The 21,914-nt window shown below is 33.4% G+C and overlaps 3 protein-coding genes across 3 annotated transcripts; 2 read left to right on the top strand and 1 right to left on the bottom strand.

The window, feature by feature from the left end:
- The first annotated feature begins 287 nt into the window (after positions 1-287).
- Positions 288-7,815, top strand: LOC122590532 (small RNA 2'-O-methyltransferase). The gene is made up of 10 exons (XM_043762729.1): positions 288-427; positions 1,041-1,362; positions 1,797-1,868; positions 2,223-2,671; positions 4,017-4,220; positions 4,653-5,461; positions 6,173-6,324; positions 6,405-6,521; positions 6,903-7,040; positions 7,148-7,815. The coding sequence occupies exons 2-10, from the start codon at positions 1,102-1,104 to the stop codon at positions 7,586-7,588; spliced, it is 2,643 nt and encodes an 880-aa protein (XP_043618664.1). The 5' UTR covers positions 288-427; positions 1,041-1,101; the 3' UTR covers positions 7,589-7,815.
- A 1,928-nt stretch (positions 7,816-9,743) lies between these two features.
- LOC122590533 (protein REDUCED WALL ACETYLATION 3-like) lies at positions 9,744-15,754 on the top strand. The gene is made up of 16 exons (XM_043762730.1): positions 9,744-10,089; positions 10,372-10,463; positions 11,230-11,367; positions 11,462-11,518; positions 11,622-11,694; positions 11,899-12,057; positions 12,184-12,333; positions 12,711-12,966; positions 13,383-13,498; positions 13,587-13,673; positions 13,759-13,847; positions 13,935-13,997; positions 14,109-14,165; positions 14,670-14,766; positions 14,855-15,013; positions 15,338-15,754. The coding sequence occupies exons 1-15, from the start codon at positions 10,057-10,059 to the stop codon at positions 15,008-15,010; spliced, it is 1,623 nt and encodes a 540-aa protein (XP_043618665.1). The 5' UTR covers positions 9,744-10,056; the 3' UTR covers positions 15,011-15,013; positions 15,338-15,754.
- Positions 15,755-19,210: 3,456 nt separating this feature from the next.
- Positions 19,211-21,365, bottom strand: LOC122593907 (WRKY transcription factor 71-like). The gene is made up of 3 exons (XM_043766362.1): positions 20,762-21,365; positions 20,517-20,663; positions 19,211-20,011 (listed from the first exon to the last, which is right to left on the bottom strand). The coding sequence occupies exons 1-3, from the start codon at positions 21,298-21,300 to the stop codon at positions 19,519-19,521; spliced, it is 1,179 nt and encodes a 392-aa protein (XP_043622297.1). The 5' UTR covers positions 21,301-21,365; the 3' UTR covers positions 19,211-19,518.
- Between the last annotated feature and the right edge of the window lie 549 nt (positions 21,366-21,914).

The raw sequence follows: 21,914 nt of genomic DNA, 5'->3' as shown, positions 1-21,914 counted from the left end.
ACTCCCATCACCTGTTACCGCCACCATCTGTCGGCACCGCCGTCACAGTCACATATAACTCCTATTACAAAATAGTTCTTCCAAAAAATTTTGAGTATCAATATGGTATTTTAGGTGCGTACATCCAACGCCTTATGTGTTTGTCGCTTCTTCTTTAACTTTCTACATTGTAAGTTCGAAGTTACTCCAAAAACTTGGTGGTGTACTGTATAAGTCAAAACAAACTTCAAAAGAAGTTAAAAAGGTACTTGCTATGCTTTTTTCCGTGTACCTCTCTAAAACCCCTACAAATACTTTTCTTTCTTGAATTCCAACCAAACCCCACTTCTTAAAAAGCATCAAATTCTCATAATCTTTCACAAAACCTACAAAACCCTAAGTTGTTTTTCATTGTTATCCCCTTTTGTTTGCATTGCAAATGTTATAGGTAAAGTTTGTACCTTTATATTTCTTTATATAATAGTAAAATAAATTTGATCACTGAATTTGTCATTTATTACTTTTGTTTTTATTTTACTATGTGCTTAAGATTCCAATTTCTTGAATTTTTATGCCATTTTTTCTTACTGACTTTGTATTTGTAAAATAAAAAAACCCATGCATTTGCTTTCTTAAGTGAATATATTATCTCAATGTTGTGTTGCTTTACTACCCATTTGATCTTATGTGGTTTCGGTATATGGTTGTTGTAAAGTTTGTATCTTTTTATGTTTCTTGAAAATTTTATGTAGTTTTAACAGTAGTCAGTAACATTCTTTTTTATGTGATTCAGAAAATGGGTATGGTTAGTGAAGAAGTCTAGGAAACGGCGACGGGAATACCGTTTAGGCCGCATATATAATAGCCAAAGGTTTCGAATTTCTCCGATAGGCTGAACAGGGATCCCTCTCTGTTGTTTTCTCAGTGAGGGGTTTTAATGAAGTAATTTAGTGAAGTTTTTAAAATTCAAAGCTCCAAGCAGGGGTGTATTTATAATTAAGTTGCTAATGTAAGAGTACAGCTTTTGATATAAGTCTAATACATATGTGTTATATATGCAGCTGTTTATCCATCTTGTCAAAATTCGTTGCAAAGAGGTAATTTCTATTAGAGAATCATACAATGGTGACAGGAGGTTCGTCAAATAAGGAAGTTGTCAATCCTAAGGCAATTATACACAAGAGATTTGGAGATAAGGCGCGTTATAATGTGGAGGAAATTCAAGAGTTTGCATCAAATGGATGCCCCGGACTGGCTATTCCACAGAAAGGTCCTTGCCTATACCGTTGCTGCTTGGAACTCCCTGAATTTAGTGTTGTGTCGGATATCTGCAAGAGAAAGAAGGAAGCAATGCAATCTGCTGCAGAAAAGGCCCTAGAGAAGGTTTGTTTCCCTTTTTGTTCCTATCAATTTGTCAAATATAATCAGCTTCCCTCATTCACATAATCACATGATATGGTACCGTATGTTATCAACTACTCATACAAGTACACCACATGAATTCGTATATGTTTTGTATTTGACCATCACGTTGTTTAAATGGGCTCATTTGCACAGCTTGGCTAAGGTTACATTTTTCATTGGTCATTCCACTCTCTACTACTAAAACTTCATACAGTATTTCTTTGTGTTTCAGGATTGTTATAAGTATGCTTCTTTAGTGAATACTATCTGTGTTCCATTTTACTCCATATATAAGTGTTTACTGATTGGAAGTTTACTGGGATATTCTGTTTGAAGCAACACATTTCTCTGATTCAAGACAAGATAGAAAAATATATGATGATTGATATAACTCTATATCTTCTTTTTTGCAGTTAACTGACCCTCCTGTTGAAGATCCAGCAGATCAATTGATTTCTCGGCTTTCCTATCTATTCTCAAATGATGTAGGTTACTTTTATCTTATGAAAGCATAATGAAACATCATTATTAATGGTGCCAATTTTGACTCATTGACTTATAACTGGTTCAATTTTGCTTGTGTTTTCTCTTAAATAAGTCAAATAAAAAAGGTTAACTTAAATGGAAGGAGTTGAAAGTTGGCCAATGTCTATTTTTAATGCATACAAACCTGGAACACGGTTTTATTCAGTTACCCAACTTGTCGACCCGCTCATCTTGGCTCCTTTAATCATTATGCATGTTATTGATGTATTTGTATCTTTAAGTTATATGTCAATGCATTATACTTTTCAGGATAATTTGTTTCTGTGCTTTTTAATTCTCGATTCTTTCAACAGTTCTATTCCACATGTCATCCACTGAGTGGTCACTTCCGAGCAGCTTTGCAGAGAGAGGGTCACCTCAATGGTCTTGTACCCATTACTGTAATGTGCTTCTTTGATTCTAAGCTATCTAATCTATGTAAGAGCATAAAACCTGAAATCGAGTCAAAACCGTTGGAGGTGATGTCAATGGTTATGGATGCTGCCACAAGATTATCTGAAACTGTGTTTACTTCGAAAGAGAATTTCTCATTAAGAAGAATAAGCCCATACCCCCCTGAAGTTATACAATCTGTAGAGGCTTCATGCCAGCAAGAAACTTATATTAAGGTTATACAAGTTCCGTATCTGGTGGAGGAGAATGTTAAGCCTTCAACTCTGGATGTTTCTTCAAATAAGTATTACATGGATGTCATTGCCCGAGGTCTTGGAGCTGCAGATGCTTCTATGGTTATGCTTTCCAGGTATGGTACAAGTGTACAACACATAAATATTATATGGCTTTCATCTCAGCTAGAGGTACAATTTTGACCCATTTAATAATTTTAAATGGGTCAGATGAAACTAATCAGATAAAAAAGGAACTAGTGAAATGGGTTGCATGTAGCCTCTGAGTGTATCTATAACGTAGACAACTCCTTCAATCATTTTGTTCTAAGATTTGGAATATTATTATAAATAGTATTGTTCTACTATTATATTCAATGCATTATCTGGTTATCGAAATAGTGATATGAGTTGACAAAAAAGTGTGTGTCAACCCAACGTGTTCCGACCCATTACCTATGTTATCAATTTCGGTGAAATTTCGGTGGTATACCGGTTTTCGGTAGTGGGACATAATTTCGGTATTGAATTTCGGTTTTGATATCGTTACCGAAAATTTCGGTGGTTTTGACCGAAATACCACCGAAATTTCCGAAATTTGACCGAAATTTCCGAAATTTCAGTGAATTCTGTTTCAGCACTTCCAGGTTTTATCTTTTACTCTTATTTATGTATATATATAAGTATATATATATATAATATTAGAATCACCGAAATACCACCGAAAAAAACGATATTTCGTATGCCAGTCCGTGACCGAAACACCGAATTTATGTCCTTGACTACTTAGCCCATTACCCAACCTCCCCATCTTGCTATCTCTAGTTATATGTATTTCATTTTAGTATACATTTTTTAGATGTTAATGATTCCGTGAGCTAGATACCTTATAACTCAGAGTTGGGTGTCGTTATCTTAATCACATATGCGGGTTAGTAAGTGGACGCCTAATTGGTTCATCCAAGTGTATGGAGTGTAATCTTTACACTATGCAAACCTATCACCGCTGTCAATAAAAGTTTGGTACTGTGATATATTCAATAGTCACTTTTTCTAAGGGCAATACAGTCACTTTTCTAAATGCCTAGTTTCATTTCACCATTCTGGCAGTTTGTTGAACAAAATTATCTTCAGGTACACCTTAATTCAACAATTAACTACTTTTTTTTTTGAACGAGTTAGTAGTTAGTAGTTAGCATTCAAATATGAACTACTTATGGAAGTGGTGAGTGATGCTGAGAGTTTTAAAATGTAACAACTATATGATCATCTTAGTTAATTAACTATATATGTAGTAGTTTAGTAGATAACGTAGGTCATACTTCATTCCATAGAGATTGTAGATATTTTAAGTGATCATCTTGGTAAGAGGCCTCTACCTCTCAAAAGCAAACTATTTTTGTACTTCAGAGCTCGTTAGTGTTTACCAATATATTGGCTCTAATTACTTCCTTTCATCATGTGTTTCCTTTTCTTATTCAGATCTGTTGGAAAAGCATCTTCTGAAACAAGGTTGTATTTTCATGCTCCCAAAAAAGATCTCGAAGATGGAGCATTTATGAATGCAAGGGCCAGTTATTTATCTGGTCAGATCATATATGGAGATGCTATTTTGGCTACCATAGGCTACACGTGGAAATCTTGTGATCTTTTCCACGAAGATGTAACTTCCAGCACATATTATAGGTTTTTATTCCTCATTCTTTTACTTATAGATGGCAGTTTTGACCTATCTACTTATGCATCAATGCGGGGTATGTTTGATCTCTAATGGGCTAAACTCGTGAAATTCAAAAGGTAGCTCTGAAGAAAATGTGTTTATTGTGTATTTTAGTGCATAAAAGCAATTTTTTTTTAAAAAAAGAGATTATTATTGTATAAAAAGTTATGTATTTTTATTAGACAAATTAATTTTCTTACAAAAGTTTTGAATATGAACAAGGTTTTGGGTTAGCCCGAGACGACCTAACTCGTTTTGACTTGTAGCAAAATTACTCATTCGGCCTGAATCTGTTTTACCTGTTATCCAACCTGCATGACTCGCCCATCTTGCCACCTCTACTCTCATTACATCAAATCTAAAAGTTAGTTCTCTTTCAACGGTTATTGTTTTATTAGGTTACTTATGAACAAGGTACCTACTGGTATATACAAGCTGTCACGGGAGGCAGTACTTGTAGCTGAATTACCTGCAAGATTTGGGGCTCGAAGTAATTGGAGGGGCTTGCTTCCAAGGGATATCCTCTGTACATTTGCCCGTCAGCATCAATTACCTGAACCTGTTTTTTCCCTGGTCCCTGCCAAAGACATAGAGGGACCTGAAGAAATTTATAGGTGTGAAGTGAAATTACTCTCAAAGGGTCAAGATTTAATATTACATTGTTACCCCCGAGATTTGTTTAAGAAGCAAAGTGATGCTGTCCAAAATGCATCATCAAAGGTGATCTCATGGCTAGGTGATTACTTAAAGAAACTCAGTATGCAACGAGAGGATTTGACCAACGGAAATGGTCTGGATCTTGACTTCTATCCTGAACATATCTCAAAGGAATTGCATTTTTTTTCGCTAGTTCACAAGTCATGGTCGGGTTTTGAGGCTAACAGTAAAAAAGTACAAGCATTTAGTGATAACGTATGTTCTTACAACATACAAGGTCCAGACTCTGACATTTTTCCATCAAATGGGTGTCTAGTATGTGTATGCTACAGTGTGTTTTTAGTGACTGAAGGTGATAAAGAACTTCTAGAGAAAAATGAAGAATTTGAGTTTGAGTTTGGGAGTGAGGCTGTTATTCCAGATCTTGAAGCAGTTGTGGCACAGACGGGTGTGGGTCAATCTGCTCATTTTAGAGTGGAGATGCCTCCTCGGGAGTTGATTTTTGCAGCCAGTGCTGATCTTTCACGGAGTCTTTCTTTACTCTCCGCAGGTGATCTTGATTATTAGTTTATACTTGGTATATGAGGCTAGAGGTGCCAAATCGGGCATGTAAAATTAAAATGGGTCGGGCGAGGATGACCCACAAACACTTTTCTCTTTTCTTAAGCTCTATCAATATATCACGTGTTAAATTTAATTGAAGGACTAACTTCTTACATTGGCAATATGATTTCTTGAAATAAACCGCCAAGAGGTTTTTTCTTAAATGTGAATTTTGAATACACTTAGAATGGCTTTCAACCTGTTCCCTTTTTCGCTTTTTTCTTACAAGTATGCTATTACATGTGATGTAATGGGTAGGTTTGACACATTGTCTAATGGGTCAAACTGGCTGTAATGAGTTGCAATGACTTGTCAACATTTTCTTGTCCATTTTTATTTTGATTTTTATTAATCCTTCAATTTTGCTTACGAAATTGTGATTTTAGTGATTTTTGCTCGATAAAAACAATGTAAGAGCCTGTTTTGGTGAAAAGGCAATTTTTAACTATTTGATTAGTTTCTTTAAGCTAACTTAATTATCTTACTCGTTTTGATCCATCATCATTTACCAATGAAATATGGCTTATGTCATCTCATTTCCATAAATAGGTTGAATTTGTGCCCTCTAGTACACTTGGATCATTTGGAAGTCTATCGCTACTTTTTATTGTTTTTTTCGTCTTATATTGTTATTCGGTTTATAATATATGAATAATAGGTGGATGCGGCCTGGAATACACCACAACTTTGTTGCGGGTTACGGAACCCATGGAAGACAGAATGGAAAAGGCTCAATTTAGCCCTTCTTTATCTAAGCAGCGTGTTAACTATGCGGTGGGACACATTAAGGAATCTTCAGCAACTTTCCTGGTATGTTCAGAAATTCAAATGTATATCTTGATTATGTGAAATTCAACTTGTGGTCCCATACTATCTTTGTTTTGTGGCAGGTTGACTTTGGTTGTGGGTCTGGAAGCTTGTTGGACTCATTACTGGATTATCCAACATCACTGGAAAGAATTATTGGTGTTGACATATCAACTAAAGCCCTTGCTCGTGCAGCAAAGGTAAATTATTAGAGGTTCCAAAATAGGTTGGGTGGGTAACGGATCCAGAATTAGTTAGTCGTCCAGTTTTTAAAAAATTATTGATCTTTCAAGTATGATTCCAAAAACTATATTGTTGCAACAACAATATAACTTATCAAAATAAATAGGTTTAGCAGGCTCTAAGCTTTAGAAATACACTTTGGAAACTCTCAACCCGCTTGACCCATTTTCCTTTTAGTTATTATTTTATTATTTTTTTGTTACGGATAATAAAATGGACCCTTTCGTAAGTAAATGGGCTGAAATTGCCATCTCTGAGATAAGACTTGTGTTGTGATAAAACATACATCCAAATTTTCTTCGATACTGCATAGTTTGATATTCTATTTTATATGTCAGACCCTACATTCCAAGCTAAGTACCAGTTGTAATACTCAAACGCCATGTAGCGGTATCGAATATGCTCAGTTGTTAGATGGTTCAATCACAACCTTTGATTCTCGGGTATACGGATGTGATATTGGAACATGTTTAGAGGTAAGTGAATGACATTTAACTTTTTGTCTATTAGTAGTCATAATTTTTTAGGCAGTTGGTAACTGGTCAACTGTTTCATTGACCATTTGACTTGGACTTCATGTTAGGTGATTGAACACATGTCAGAAGACCAAGCAACCTTATTTGGCAACGTTGTGCTGAGCTCCTTTTGTCCAAAACTTCTTATCATATCCACCCCAAACTACGAGTACAATGTAATACTTCAAAAATCAGCTCCTCAAACCCCAGAGGACGACATGGATGACAAAAACCCAACAAAACCTTGCAAATTCCGCAACTTTGACCACAAATTTGAGTGGACCCGGGAGCAGTTCAGAATCTGGGCATCTGAGCTTTCTGAAAAACACAACTATGATGTTGAATTTAGTGGTGTTGGTGGTGTTGACGGCGTAGAACCTGGGTTTGCTTCACAGATTGCAGTTTTCAGGCGTCGTTCTGAGCTTCCAGCTGACAAAGATTCTGCAGCCGTGCCATACAAAGTTGTATGGGACTGGAAGAGGACTAACGGTTTGGAGGGACACGTTTAATTTATATCCAACTAACCAATTTTTGGTAGTTAAACAGCATTAACAAGATTCGCGGAAAGCCTGTTTTGTAGAGGTTTACTTACTGTGAAAATATGAAATGAAACGGGGATACTTCTGGAATAATTATTGGGTCATTTAGCTGGATAAAGTACAAGAATTCTAAGATGTTGACTTGATATATACATGTTGAGACAAGTATGAGACTTAAACAAGGCTTTTTATCCTAATGGAAGCTAAATGTTTGGAAACACGTGCAAAACAACTGTTACATCTAGATAAATGATTAAGTATTGAAACTTAAAAACATCTACGAGTAGTAAAAATACATATAGAATTATAGATATGTATGATTAATAATGCATCTTATTTCTTTAATCTTTGTGCGACATTGGTAATCAAAAGTTGTATTTTAAATGCGAGTCTTCAAAGTTCTAATTCGAACTAACCAAATGAGTATAATTTAACATATTTTGAAGTTTAAAATAAACTTTGAATAAATATAAGTAAATGATTTTGGAGACTAAATATGAAAAATTAAGGGGTTTGCCAACTGTGATAATTTTTTTTTTTTTTTGTCCATTTCAAGCATGCATGCTAAAATGAGAAATGTGACTTCAATACAAATTCAGTTTTAAATAAACCCCAAACAAATCAGAAAGCAAAAACATATACGAGTATCACTTAATATTAATTAATTGCAAAACAATTGAGTTCGTTGAGGACAACATTTTAATTAATACCTGTGGTGGATGTACCAACGAACTAAAACTAGACCCCAACAAATAAGATAGCAAAGTATCACCTATAAGCTTTTGTTTAAAGTAGTCGTTACATATTTATACTTGTAAAGGAATCTAGTTATATACAAAAACACCACATGATAACTACCTAACTATTAGTTTTGTCCACAAAGTTCTAAGATTTGAAAATTTAACTATGTAATATCTTTAAAATCATCTTCCCTTTGAAATCAAAACCAGACCTACACATTTGGGAATATTTGGTGTATTTTTTTGTGTGTGAGCTTCATAGAAAAATCAAATTTGTCTTAAAGATTAAGGGTTTTTCTCAATATTATCTTTTGGGAATTTTGTTTTTTATTCAGGATATGTTTGGTAAAACTAACTTCTAGCTGAAAGCTGGTGGCTGGTAGCTAGTAGTTGTAACTAGAAGCTGGTAGCTAAAGCTTTTCACACATATTTTAATGTTTGGATAAGTAGCTAAAGCTTTTAACAAAGTTATAAAATGACTAAAATAGACATTGGTAAAAATATATAATAATAAATAATACTATATATATATATTCTAAGTTGCAGGCAATAGTAATTAGTAATATTATATCCTTATTATTTTATAGAATTATATCATATAAATATTTCACAATACATTACATTTTATATAACATTTTATACTCTGTATAATATCTAAAATAAAAGAAAGTTATTACCTTAAGTATATAGTATATATAGTGAATACGGTGACATGATTTCGTGTCACAATATCCTTCTCTTCACATTTCCGTAGTCAATGACTACTCTTATGCCTAACACTTTTATACTCTATAATAAATATTAGAGGATATGAAAGTAATTCTACTACCCAAAAGTTGCAGCCTTTGCTAAACGCTAACAATAGTAGTGTTTCAAGAAGTAGATTTTTTTCTCTCTAAAAGCTTGTAGCTCTTCTAACCAAATGAGACTTTTCATTAAATTGGAGTTTTTTCTTAAAAACTTGAAGCTTGAAGTTCCTAAAAACTCTTAAAAGCTTCTGGCCAAACATACCCTCAATCTTAAAATGATTAAAAAAAAAAGACAAACAAAAAATTAAATTAGTATATTATTTGGGTGAAAAACCCCTCACATATTTTTTTTTAACCATAAAAATTATGAGGGGCCAATTATTTATTTAAAATATTAAAATATTATTATGTGAGAGATTTTTCACTCAAATTAAGTACATAACAAATCTATACTCATTTTTTCCTATATAAAACATAAAAAGAAAATTATGGATTGGCAAACCGTACACCGACGGGGACACGTCTTCCAATGGTGTTGGTGCCTATTCATTTCGTGAAGCAATAAACCAACCAACTTCAATTAAAAAATAAAATGAAAAAATAATAATAATAAATTCCAATCACATCATCATCATCATCAAGACATCAACAATTTAATTCAATATAAAAAAAAAATAAAAAATTGTTGCTTCAGATCTCTCCTTCTCGTTGGTTAGTGAGTCAGGGTTTCATCTTCTCCTTCTCTTACTACCCCATTCCTCTTCAAATAATAATATATACTTCCACTCTCACTCTCTCTCTCACACACATTCCTATACTTATAATACTCTGTATCTATAGGTTGATCCATCAATATGTTCTTGAATCTGTTATGAATCTTCTTCATTTTCATCTCCTTTAAATTTCAATTTCAATTTCAGTTTGAATTCCTTTGCCACGAATCCAAAAAATGGCGGTTTCTGGACCTTTAACACCTGGCCAGGTTAACTAACTTAACCACACTACTACTTCATAACCATATCTATCTATCTATCTATATTTATACATCTGTACTATAATATTAATCTATATCTATATCTACATATATGTATTCATTCAGTTCAATATAACTCATGATTCATGTTCTGTTGTATTTATTTATTTATTAGCATTGTAATGATAATTACTTCACATTGTACAAACTGCATTGATTCAATGTTATTATATACAGTTTTGTGTTATTAAGTCATTTTATCTTAATTATCGATATCGCGTTGTATCGCAGGTGTCGTTTTTGCTTGGAATCATTCCTATTTTTGTTGCTTGGATATACTCCGAGTGGCTGGAATACCAAAAATCGTCATCCGCATCTAAACTGTGAGCTTTTTCTATTTAACATTGTTAGTAGAATAGTAGCCATAGTTTACTCTTTGTTTTGAGTATACTTTTGGAACAAGTGTGTGGAAATGTATTCAACTCGGCTTGTTTTGATTTGTTTATGTAAAGTGTTGCTACTTTCAAAACCTTTGTCAGATGTATTAAACTTTCAATTCTGTGTCTTACATCTTATAAATTGTAAAATCTTGACGTAACAATGGTTTCAACGATGTGCCAACTTATACGACTGCCATAAAGCAAAAGAAAGTAATTGTTACACTGATGAAGTGGTAACCAGATACATACAATGCCAAACTATGAAAATTTGATACAAATACTAGCACATCCTGGACAAGTTTAAAACATTTCCCTACACTTGTGCCTATATATATATATACACCTTTTTAAAGTTCCATCTATTCTTTATGCAAAGTACAGTACTTGATATCTATTCTCAAATGCGAGTGATTGGAAATTTAATTCCCTTACATTTAAGGATCATAGTATAGTTTGTTTTGGTTCCAAGCCTTTATCTAACTATATTCATCTAGATACCACCTCTCCCTCCCTGCATGGCAAGATTTGGTATTGTTGCTGTTGTTGTATCCATCTATCCAATAAATTGAAGCTAGACTCTAGCTTTTATGTTATTCGTTATTTTTTCCAAACTTGGAAAGGTATACATCATTCAGTTAGTAACGAATCAGACTTGCTGAGTTTTCTAGGATCTTTATAAATGCACTTACATGTTTATTTCTGGAAACAGTCACTCAGACAACAATTTGGTTGAATTGGAAACCAAAACAAAGGAGGAAGATGACCGAGCTCTTTTACTGGAAGGGGGCCTTACAAAATCAGCATCATTGAAGCAGCCTACTGCGTCCATTAAAGCGAACTTAATTAGGTAATCAATCAAGTTGATGGATTTCTTTTTCTTTTTCTTGTTCTGTATTTGGTTGTTCTAGTACTCCTTACATTGTTGGCCTCCTTGATTGTAGATTTGTGACAATGGAAGATTCTTTTTTGCTTGAGAATCGGGCAACCCTGAGGGCAATGTAAGTTGTAGGGCTTTGCTGGTGATATATATAAATATCGATGCTTCTTTTCAACGATTTAGCTTATGTGGAAATTATATACTGATTTCACAACCTGATGCAGGTCAGAATTTGGAGGAATATTGTTCTATTTCTACATATGTGACCGCACCAGTTTAATTGCAGAATCTACCAAGGTTCTCCTTCCTTTTTCCCCTATAAGACTGAGGTTGTATTTTTCAACATGTTGTGAGTTAACTAAGTTGAATGCATGGTCTGGTATTTAATGATCTCTTGACATAAAAACTATCAAAAAGCGTGTTCGTAGCTGTATAAACACTTTGTTGAAATCAATGGTGTTTTTAAAAAAGTTTAATAGCTGAGTTATTTTTCTTGAGCAGAGCTACAATCGCGATCTTTTCCTGTTCCTGTATGCTCTTCTTATCATTGTTTCAGCAATGACTTCTCTAAAGAAACATAGTGACAAGTCAGCCTTCTCTGGAAAATCGATACTCTACCTCAATCGACATCAAACAGAAGAGTGGAAAGGATGGATGCAGGTTAGAGATTTCTCATTATCTATACTCTGAATTCATATTTGTGGATAGCAGAATCAATTTCCATACTTTGCTTTGCAAGTCTGAGTTCATATCTGGAAACTGCTTATCATTTTATGAATTTGACAGGTTCTCTTTTTGATGTATCACTACTTTGCTGCTACGGAGATATATAATGCTATTCGTGTGTTTATTGCTGCGTATGTCTGGATGACTGGCTTTGGAAATTTCTCGTACTACTACATCCGTAAAGATTTCAGTATTGCACGCTTTGCTCAGGTTAACATTTATATGAAGTAATATTGCTCAATTTATGTATTTTTTTTTTATCGTGGTTATTGGTTAATTGTTGGTTACATGGACCTTAAATTCTCAAAAATCTAGCCAGTTTGTTGGGTTTGGGTCATGAGCAATCTACATGTATCTGTCAGAGTGGTTCCTTTTTCTCTCTCTAAATTAAAAGGTCATTTGTCTATTTGAAAGACAAGAAAGAGAGAATACAATATAGCAATACTGCTAGAAACAGTCAAATACTAAGTTAGAACCATCTGTTGGCTTGTGTGGAAACTTTCTAACTCTATTCTACATTGTTTACTTATAATGTTGATTTGTGTTAGCCATGCACCTAATTTTATTTTATTTTGTTTTAAATGCAGATGATGTGGAGGCTAAACTTTTTTGTTGCCTTTTGTTGTATTGTTCTTGACAATGATTATATGCTCTACTACATTTGTCCCATGCACACGCTATTTACCCTTATGGTATATGGAGCACTTGCGATAGGCAGCAAGTATAATGAGATAAGATCAGTGATGATAACAAAAATTGTTGCATGCTTCCTCGTGGTCATCTTGGTTTGGGAAATTCCCGGAGTTTTTGAAGTCATTTGGAGTCCTTTGACGTTCTTATTAGGTTAGTGTAGTCCACGACCGAGTGCATGTGCGTATGAAATTCCTGTAGGCAGGACTAGAGGTGGTAATTTTGTCCCATATTGAATGGGTTGAAAGCCAACCAAAGTGTATTTTTAACCCATAATATAGTTTTTTTCATTTTTCAATCACATTTGCCAATCAACACTATTTTTTGATGAAAAGTTTTAAAATTATAGACCAGAAATTGTTCTGTATCAACTCTAACACATTAAAGATTATTTGCTTTGATCAGTTACCAAACATACCCACTTTGTCTCCTCAAGTGTTATTGTAGGATATTTCTTCTAATTAGTGCTATATCTAAATCATCATCATTGACAAGTTTTTGTAAGCTTCTATTTAAATATAATCACTGTTTAAGTACGAGGTCATTAAATTGGTTTCTTGCTTTCATAGGTTACACAGATCCTGCCAAACCTGATCTCCCCCGATTGCATGAGTGGCATTTCAGATCTGGGCTTGATCGTTATATATGGGTAATTGGGATGATATATGCATATCTTCATCCCAATGTAAGCTTTTGAAAGTCCGATGGCTCTCTCAATATCTGTGTGCTAATAATATACTATATCTGAGAGAAAATTGCTTTACATTTTACAGGTTGAAAAGTGGATGGAAAAACTTGAGGAGTCTGATAGTAAGAGGAGACGTTCTGTTAAAGCCACTGTTGTTTCAGTATCTGTGTTGGTTTGTACCAATTTTCTGTTTAATGTTATCAACAGTTTTTCTAATTTATATATGGTCATGTGGGCTAATATACACTTCTTTTCAGGCTGGATATCTGTGGTATGAATATATATACAAGTTGGACAAGGTTACTTACAACAAATATCATCCTTATACATCGTGGATACCTATAACGTGTGTAATGGATTTCTTTTGATATTCTTTTGTGTTTCATTAGTGTATCATGCTGCATGTTAAAACACATGGTTCTTTTGCTTTCAGTGTGTATATTTGCTTGCGGAACTTCACTCAACATCTTCGGAATTTCTCGCTAACCCTCTTTGCGTAAGCTTTTCTCACCAAACACCATTTTAATTCATGATATAAATATACAGGTTTTTTCTTATTGCCTATCTGCTCTGTTACCACAAACGTCTATATATTTGTATCTAATAGGTGGCTTGGTAAGATCACCTTGGAGACATACATTTCCCAGTTTCATATCTGGTTAAGGTGAGTTATGAATCTTTTCTCAGTTTCATATCTGGTTTTCTCTATTACTTCATCTGCTAGGCTATTTTGGCTGAGAAAGTAGAGGTGGCAATTTCATCCCATTTACTAAATAATGGGTCTATTTGGACTGTGGCTTATCAAGAACGGGTCAAATAGGTCAGTTAAAACTTAAAAGGTCTAGCTAAAGGGAAACTGGTCCAATGTCCAGAGCGGGTCAAATGGTTAGATTGTCTTTTTAAAGCTTGCAGCCTCTATAATTCTTTTTATATAAATTTTTTTATATAGTAACATAGTTTGTGCAATCATATTCAACACATTAACTCATTGTAAGAATCGGAAAAATTGGCAAAAGATAATGCTAGTGGTTCCACCTGACCTGTTTCCACCCATATCCAGAATAACTTCTTTCAACCCCATTAGTCACCTCTAAGTAAGTTCTCTGAGCAACTAGAGTGAAATGCAGAAAATTGCTATGACCAGATCTAACCAATGTTAATGGTGCAGATCAGATATTCCCAATGGTCAGCCAAAGTGGCTTCTGTCTTTTATCCCAAATTATCCTATGCTGAATTTCATGCTTACTACCGCAGCTTATGTTTTGGTGAGGAGAATATCTTTGAGCCTTTTATTAAATGAAATGATATAACAAATCTAGTTTTTCACATCTGTTATGTTTTCCCCTTGTGCAGATATCTTGCCGGCTCTTTGAACTAACAAACACCCTCAAGTCGGTTTTTATACCCACTAAAAATGACCGACAACTTCTTTATAATTTCCTTGCTGGAGCAGCAATCTCCATGTGTTTGTACTTAATTGCTTTCATTGTTGTTCAGATTCCTCAGTGACCGGTAAGCTCTTTTTTGCTCTTCAAATTTATTTTATTTTTGTTAATTTGATCAAGAATGTATGACTTTATGTTGCTTAATTTTTTAAAAAATTATGTACTTGATATGAAGGTGAAATGACAAATATGAAATTGCATGTTCATCTATTTTACCAATTCATTAAATTTCTTTTTCCCCCTTCTAAAGATACTCATTTGAATGAGGTCGTTTTGTAAAAATCGTCTTCTAGATTCCCAAGTTCTCTCGTTTATAGAAATATTTGTTGAAGTTAAGTTAGCTATTATTGGTTTATTACATGAGGTTTTTGTTGTTAATATGGGTTTGCAGGCATGATGAAGTTGTAGATACATCAAAGATTCTTAGATGATACATCCTATTGGACTGGGATATACATGAAGCATACATACATACATAGATCAAGTTAAAAAAAAAAAAGAATTAAAGTATACATCTTCATTACCAATTTACAAGGATAACGAACCACTGTTTCTCTAGCTCTGCCAAAAGATCGTCGTGATATGAAAGCCATTTGTTGTAGTTTTGTAATTAACCTTTTGAGAATGTCAACCCATCCCTGTTCCAAACTGAAACATGTAAAACATGTGTGATCTAGATTCATGGTTAAGCTCTTGAAATTCTAAATCATTAGTACTTGTTTTCCTATTTTTGTAGTTATCTTCTTTTTTCTTCTGTTTTTACCATTTAGGTAGTCATTTAATAAAATGGAATGGATCTTAAAGGACATTGCTCGTTTTCTTTTCTGTATAACCTTTGTACAAAACGGCTTATTAAGTTTTATGAAAGTTTTATTGCGTTGTACCTATTTTGTATATATTCACATTATATAATCTTTGATATAAAAACTACAACAACTAGAAAAGTTTGATCAGGACCTTCCGATTACGATATGAAAATGATGTCAATATTTAAAATCTTTATTTTCACATTAAGGCTTTCTTGGAATAGGATGTTCAAGTTGCCTGTTCTTATTTTTGTTCTCGTATTCATGTTATGCTCTTAGTAATATTATTGCTTTTTCAGAGTTTCACTTGTCTCGTAGCAAATATTATTATGGACTTTTATGTACTCGGAGTTTCACTTATTATTCTCATAAAATGGCATCTTGCGATTCTGCTGGGATAACCTATGCCAAAGCCGTCAAATGTGTCACAAAATGATCTCAAAGGACTGACGTTCTTTACCGGAATGCTACCTTCCGTTTATAAACACTTAAACATATATTCAACCAATAAAACAGTATATTAATTGATTAGACTATCGATAACGATGTATATATATAGTTTCTGTTTGTATACTTTGTACACATAACACTTCTTTTCCAATATTATTTTTAAAAATGTTTTTATGTCTTCTCTTTTTATCCGTCACAAATGGTAGGTAAATAAAATAATAGAGGACATTCTGCCTGGAACCAGGTGGATCCCCATCATGACCTCCCCATAAGGGTTTTGATACGAATGAAATGCTTTCATTTAATACCATGATTTGGGCATCATAAGGATCGACCTTACGTACTTTAACTTCACATGTAGGTCAAGCTGCCTTCATATGTGGATTGGTAGTCATCACAGATCTATACAATACCATGACGGGTTATTGGGTTCACTTCACATTTGATCATCTCACATGAAAAAAAATCTAACACTACTATACAGGAAGTAAAGCTAGCACAATTATGAAGTTCTATATTTAATTTTTTCCATTGCATATTCTAAAGTAGAAAATATTACTTATAGTAGAATATATATTATTCAAATTCAAATATCTCGGTTCCTAATTAAAGTTCAAAGTAAATACACCAAAATTTTATACAACTCAATAATATAAATGAAGATGTTATAGGAAAAGTATCTATAACTTCCCCATTAGCTAGGACCATCCTAAACTAAAGTAGCTATAGGTGGGGCAATAAAAAATTAATCATTTTTCGTACATTGGCTTCAAATGGGCCACTTCAAATATAATCCTGGCTCTAATCCAAAATAGATTTAAAAAGAAGAATGGGCTACATGAGCCCCCCTAGTAATTTCCTAGATAAATTGACAAGCTAGGCATTTCCCAACCTTCAAACAGAAATCAACGGTTTTTTTGGTTACATGTAGCTATAACTAAAGTTCTGTTACAACCACTCGTCGAGTTGAGTTTCTTCGTTACTTGACGAACTAATAACAAACTAACGGAGTTGTTTGGGTTTGTTATAGGCTATAGCTAGTTTTAAGGATAAGGTTGCCAAAACTCTAAAAGCATAAGACCGATTGGCTAATCTTTAGTAGATCTGTTAGTAGTAATGGTTGATGTGTGTATATATGGATGTAATAGATAGAAACTAGCTCTGATTGAAACAAACCAAGATAAAGACATTTGGAAAATTAAGATGGAACCGACAATGCATTTAAAAGATATATATATAGGTTGTGTTTCATTCTAACTAGTTCAAAATATGAAAATCGTACATTACATGCTAAACGCCGTTCAATGACATTAGCTAATATATTGTAAAAGGTCAAATTATTGTGGCCAATTAAAAAAGCTAGTCTAAGAAACATTTTTGCATTTATCCAGATAAATGACTAAAAAGTCGTGGAGGGGGTGGTATCGGTCGGCATCGAATCGGGGTACTTCGTAACACCACCACGTACAACCCTCAATTCGATCGGTTATATGGATTTAGTGAATCTTTTATTCTATTGGGTGGAGAAATTGGCAAAGTTCACCAAATTAATAACACCGTCGCCACCAAATTGATCGATGAAGTTTGGGAAGAATTTGGGAGTTTTGAGTTCAAAAGTTTTTATTAGGTAAAGATTATGTGACAATTTGGGGAAGATCACTTATTCAATAACCATTCTCTCCGACCTTGTGTACTTTTTGGTTAATTTGTCCTTTTTTAAGTTATCGAAAGCCTTTTTGGATCTTATACACCAACTAATTAATTAACGTATTTTTTTAAGTGTCTCATCTAGACCATTAAAAGTTTAAAATTATTATGTTACTATTAGGTTCTTGTTTTATTACCAAGGTTCTTGTTTTATTACCAAAACAACATCATTTTTGTAACATAAATGACTAATATGACATATTTTTAAAGTTTTAATGATTATTTTTTTACATCCGATGAATAGTCCTGACGCCCATTTTGTGACAGATAGAAAGTGTAAATGAAATAGTAGATAAAAATTCTATACCGTAAATCCTATAAACTAAATATGCTAGTAATGAAAGTTGATAAAAAGGTAATAAATTTTCACTGTTGATGAATCTTCAATAAAAGCTTGTAGTTGTATATACATTTTGTAAACCTGGGAATATATGTTACCTTTCTGTTGTTGGCAACTTATTTCTATTTACTACACAAAACTACTGAGGCTTTATATATGTTATCTTTTCGAATTAAAGGGAGCTACAATTTGATTGAAATCCAGTTTTGTCATCTCGTACGTACGTATATGTTTATATAATTTATGATCGATAAACTTGAATGACATATATTTATTAAAACTATGCTTCATAATAAACTCATGGCAACATAAAAAATCAGATGAATGACATGTATAAGGCCGGTGTCAAACATTATAGTTTAATTTTCTAAACAACTATTTTGTCAAACAAATAAATTAATTAGAGTGCTTGTAGACATTATGTACGAGTTATTACTAATTTTTTTACATACGTTTCTTACACCAAAACCAATCATTTGCTCATAAATACTTCTTGCAGTTAATGCACTTAAAACATGACTTAATGATGCATATTTGATTTTGATAAAAACATCCGTATATACCAAAACTAATTTGGCAGTGGCAAAATCAATTATTAAGCATGCATGTTTACCCATAAGCAAAATTAATATTAGTTGGATCGTACGTTTTTTCATATTTCATTATAGAAATATATATATATATATATATAGGTCAAATATGATGCGATAATTGATTGGGAGAGAATATATATATATGTGTGTGTAATCCAGGGATATCTACTTTTGTGGAAACATAACTAAAAGCAGATCGAATATATATATGTAAGAATAGACACTATGATTTATGTACTATACGTTTACACAATGGGAAAACTATTTAGCTATAAGGACAGGACTTGTTAGCATAATCAAATTAATAGGTACGTCTACAGCAAGATTAAATGTGCTATATAAAAATTAAAATATAATCAACCAAGAAATAATTATAGAGGGATATAAAATATATCCTCTAGAAAGTGTAATTACATAATTAAAAGTAGCTATATATATATCATGCATGTTTCGATCTCTATATATGCATGCTCATCAGATTCATGGCTGTATATATACATACTGCGCGCAAAAACAACAACACCACCCTACCAAATGGATATCAAGAAATATATATAAAATAGATGCATGGTGAAAGTAAGTCAACAAAAGGTCAGAGGTTTTGCGGGAGAGCTGATCGAGGTAGGTAGGGGTCGGGATGAGTAGTACGTACGGAGCTAGCTAGTGTAATAATAATTTAGGGTTCTTGTTTAAAAAAAGTCGTCATGGATGGGACCATATCTTGTAAAAGGCCATAATCAGCTGCTGCTGAATGCATTTGATGCTGAACTACTACGGATGATGGCGTTTGCTGCTGGTAGTACATGGTCGGTTGATCACTAGTAGCAGCTCCGCCTCCCGAATTATTATTATTATTATTATTATTATTGTAGAAACCAGCATTATGATGATGAGCTAGAAACTCACGATGCAGAGGGAGCTGGAAGCTGCTGGATGAACCGGCTGCTGCAACTACACCCGACATCATGGCACCTTGTGCCGCCACCATCATTGTCATAGCAGATGATGGCGGATACAACATTCCGCCACCAACATTTCCTCTCAGTGTTGCAGGCAAGTGATGGTTATGCTGTCCTTCATATGTGGTGATTACCGTCGACGGATCTTGATACGATCTTTCCACCCGCTTCTTCACCGTGCACTTTTGAGTTGTGCATCGGTAGTAACTTCTGTACGTATTTCATATCAAAATTTAATTAATTAAACTACTTTGATTAATAGTAGTTATTAATTGATTAATAGATACACTATATATATATATCTAAGATAAAATTATATAAAAAAAAAATACTTGACACATTAATTAATATGTGTTAGTTGTATAAAATACGCAGCTGATCAAGAATGTGAAACAAACTTAAACCAATAATGACTTTGCAGATAGAATACAAAGTTAGTAGTTGCAGAGAATATAGGGTTTTCATGATTTTAAATTATACATATATATATATATGTATTCAAGATTTACCAGTACGTCAAATTAATTTAATACCAAATTATATGAATAATATTCAGAATCCAAGAAACTAATTAAGTAGACTTTTGTGATCAAAGCAATATAAACATATACTATATTTATTCGTACACACTCTATGTAAAGTATTAGTTAATACACGTACGTATTTAATTGTGATGTGTGATTGTGTATATATATACGTATATGTATGTATGTACCTGGGATAGGGGCTATTCTTGACGGCTTTCTGTCCATATTTCCTCCATCGGTATCCATCTTCAAGATGATCAATATCACTCTTTGTCATAAACGCGAACCGCGGTTCCCTTTGCTTTTTTTCTTCTTTCTTCTTCTGCTGCTTATTCCTATTCATTTGGTTATTGCAAGTAATTAGAATAACCGATAACTAATTAACCCTAAGACAATCAATCAGATTACTAATTAATTAATTAAAGGAACTTACACTTTCTTAGAGCTATCTACTCCTCCATCTTCCAATACGCCTTTCGGTTCCTGCGGCTTCTTACCAACGGCTTCTTTGAGTTCATCTTCATCGTCAGCAGCCTCCGTAGACGACGAAAGGAGGGAATTATTAGGAGAGTTTGGCTTAACAGGAGAGCTCTCCTGAGTAACGCCAACCAAGAGTCCGGCTGGGTCCATAACCGGCTTGATTTGGTCATCTTGATGATCATCAAGTCCAATAAAAACTTGTTGTGCTGAACAAGCAGAAGGTGAATAACCAAAATTATTTGTGGTTACGGCAGCTGGTGTAGTGTCGTAATCGATATTACTAGATCCATTATTATTGAAGAAGTGAGTTAAACCCATGTAGTCTTGGAATCTTTGATGATTAGCAGTAGTAGTAGTAGGCTGTGATATAATTGAAGACGACTCATCTCTAATTGTGGAATTCGGGCCAAAGAATGAAAAAAGTGTATCACTTGTTCTTTGATCATCATGAAATGGATCATGGTAGTATACATCTCTTTGGCCTTCAGACATGGCTAATTAAATAAATTTCAAGTAGAAATAGAGACAAACAAAGAGAACAAGCTAGGAAAGTTTGACAAATTATATATGGGTGAGGAGTCTTTATTTATGCTTTGACAATATATATATGTTTTATTGGAGAAAAAGGCAAGATTTGAATGAGAGAGTTGCTAACCCCACTATCTAAAAGAAATGTTTGACAAAGATAATTGTTATTAGATCTCCATGACTTTATTTACTCTTGGTTTCCATTTTTAAAACATATGTTTTTTCTTTTTATTAAAAGATGAGAATATTTGAGAGAGTTTTATACAGTACTGGAACATGACAACCATACATTCATTTTTTCTTTTTGATAAAAGGAATGAGAATATATATTTGTTATGTACCTAGTTTAGGTATACAATCTCTTACATCTTAATTTTCATTTTATAAAAAACATAGAGGGTCAATCACTTATTTATTATACAATTAATTTTAAAATAACCTTAACAAAAGATACATGACAATCATACACACACTTACTTTTCACTTTGGTAAGAGAGATGATAATATATAGGTGTCATGTACCTAGGTTAGGTATAAAAACTCATGCTAATTTTTTTCATAAAAAACATGAAGGTCAT

This window comes from Erigeron canadensis, chromosome 3 (assembly GCF_010389155.1).
Source record: "Erigeron canadensis isolate Cc75 chromosome 3, C_canadensis_v1, whole genome shotgun sequence".
Taxonomy (NCBI): Eukaryota; Viridiplantae; Streptophyta; class Magnoliopsida; order Asterales; family Asteraceae; genus Erigeron; species Erigeron canadensis.
The sequence above is the reverse complement of the archived record's forward strand: the minus strand, read 5'-3'. Positions and strand labels throughout refer to the sequence as shown.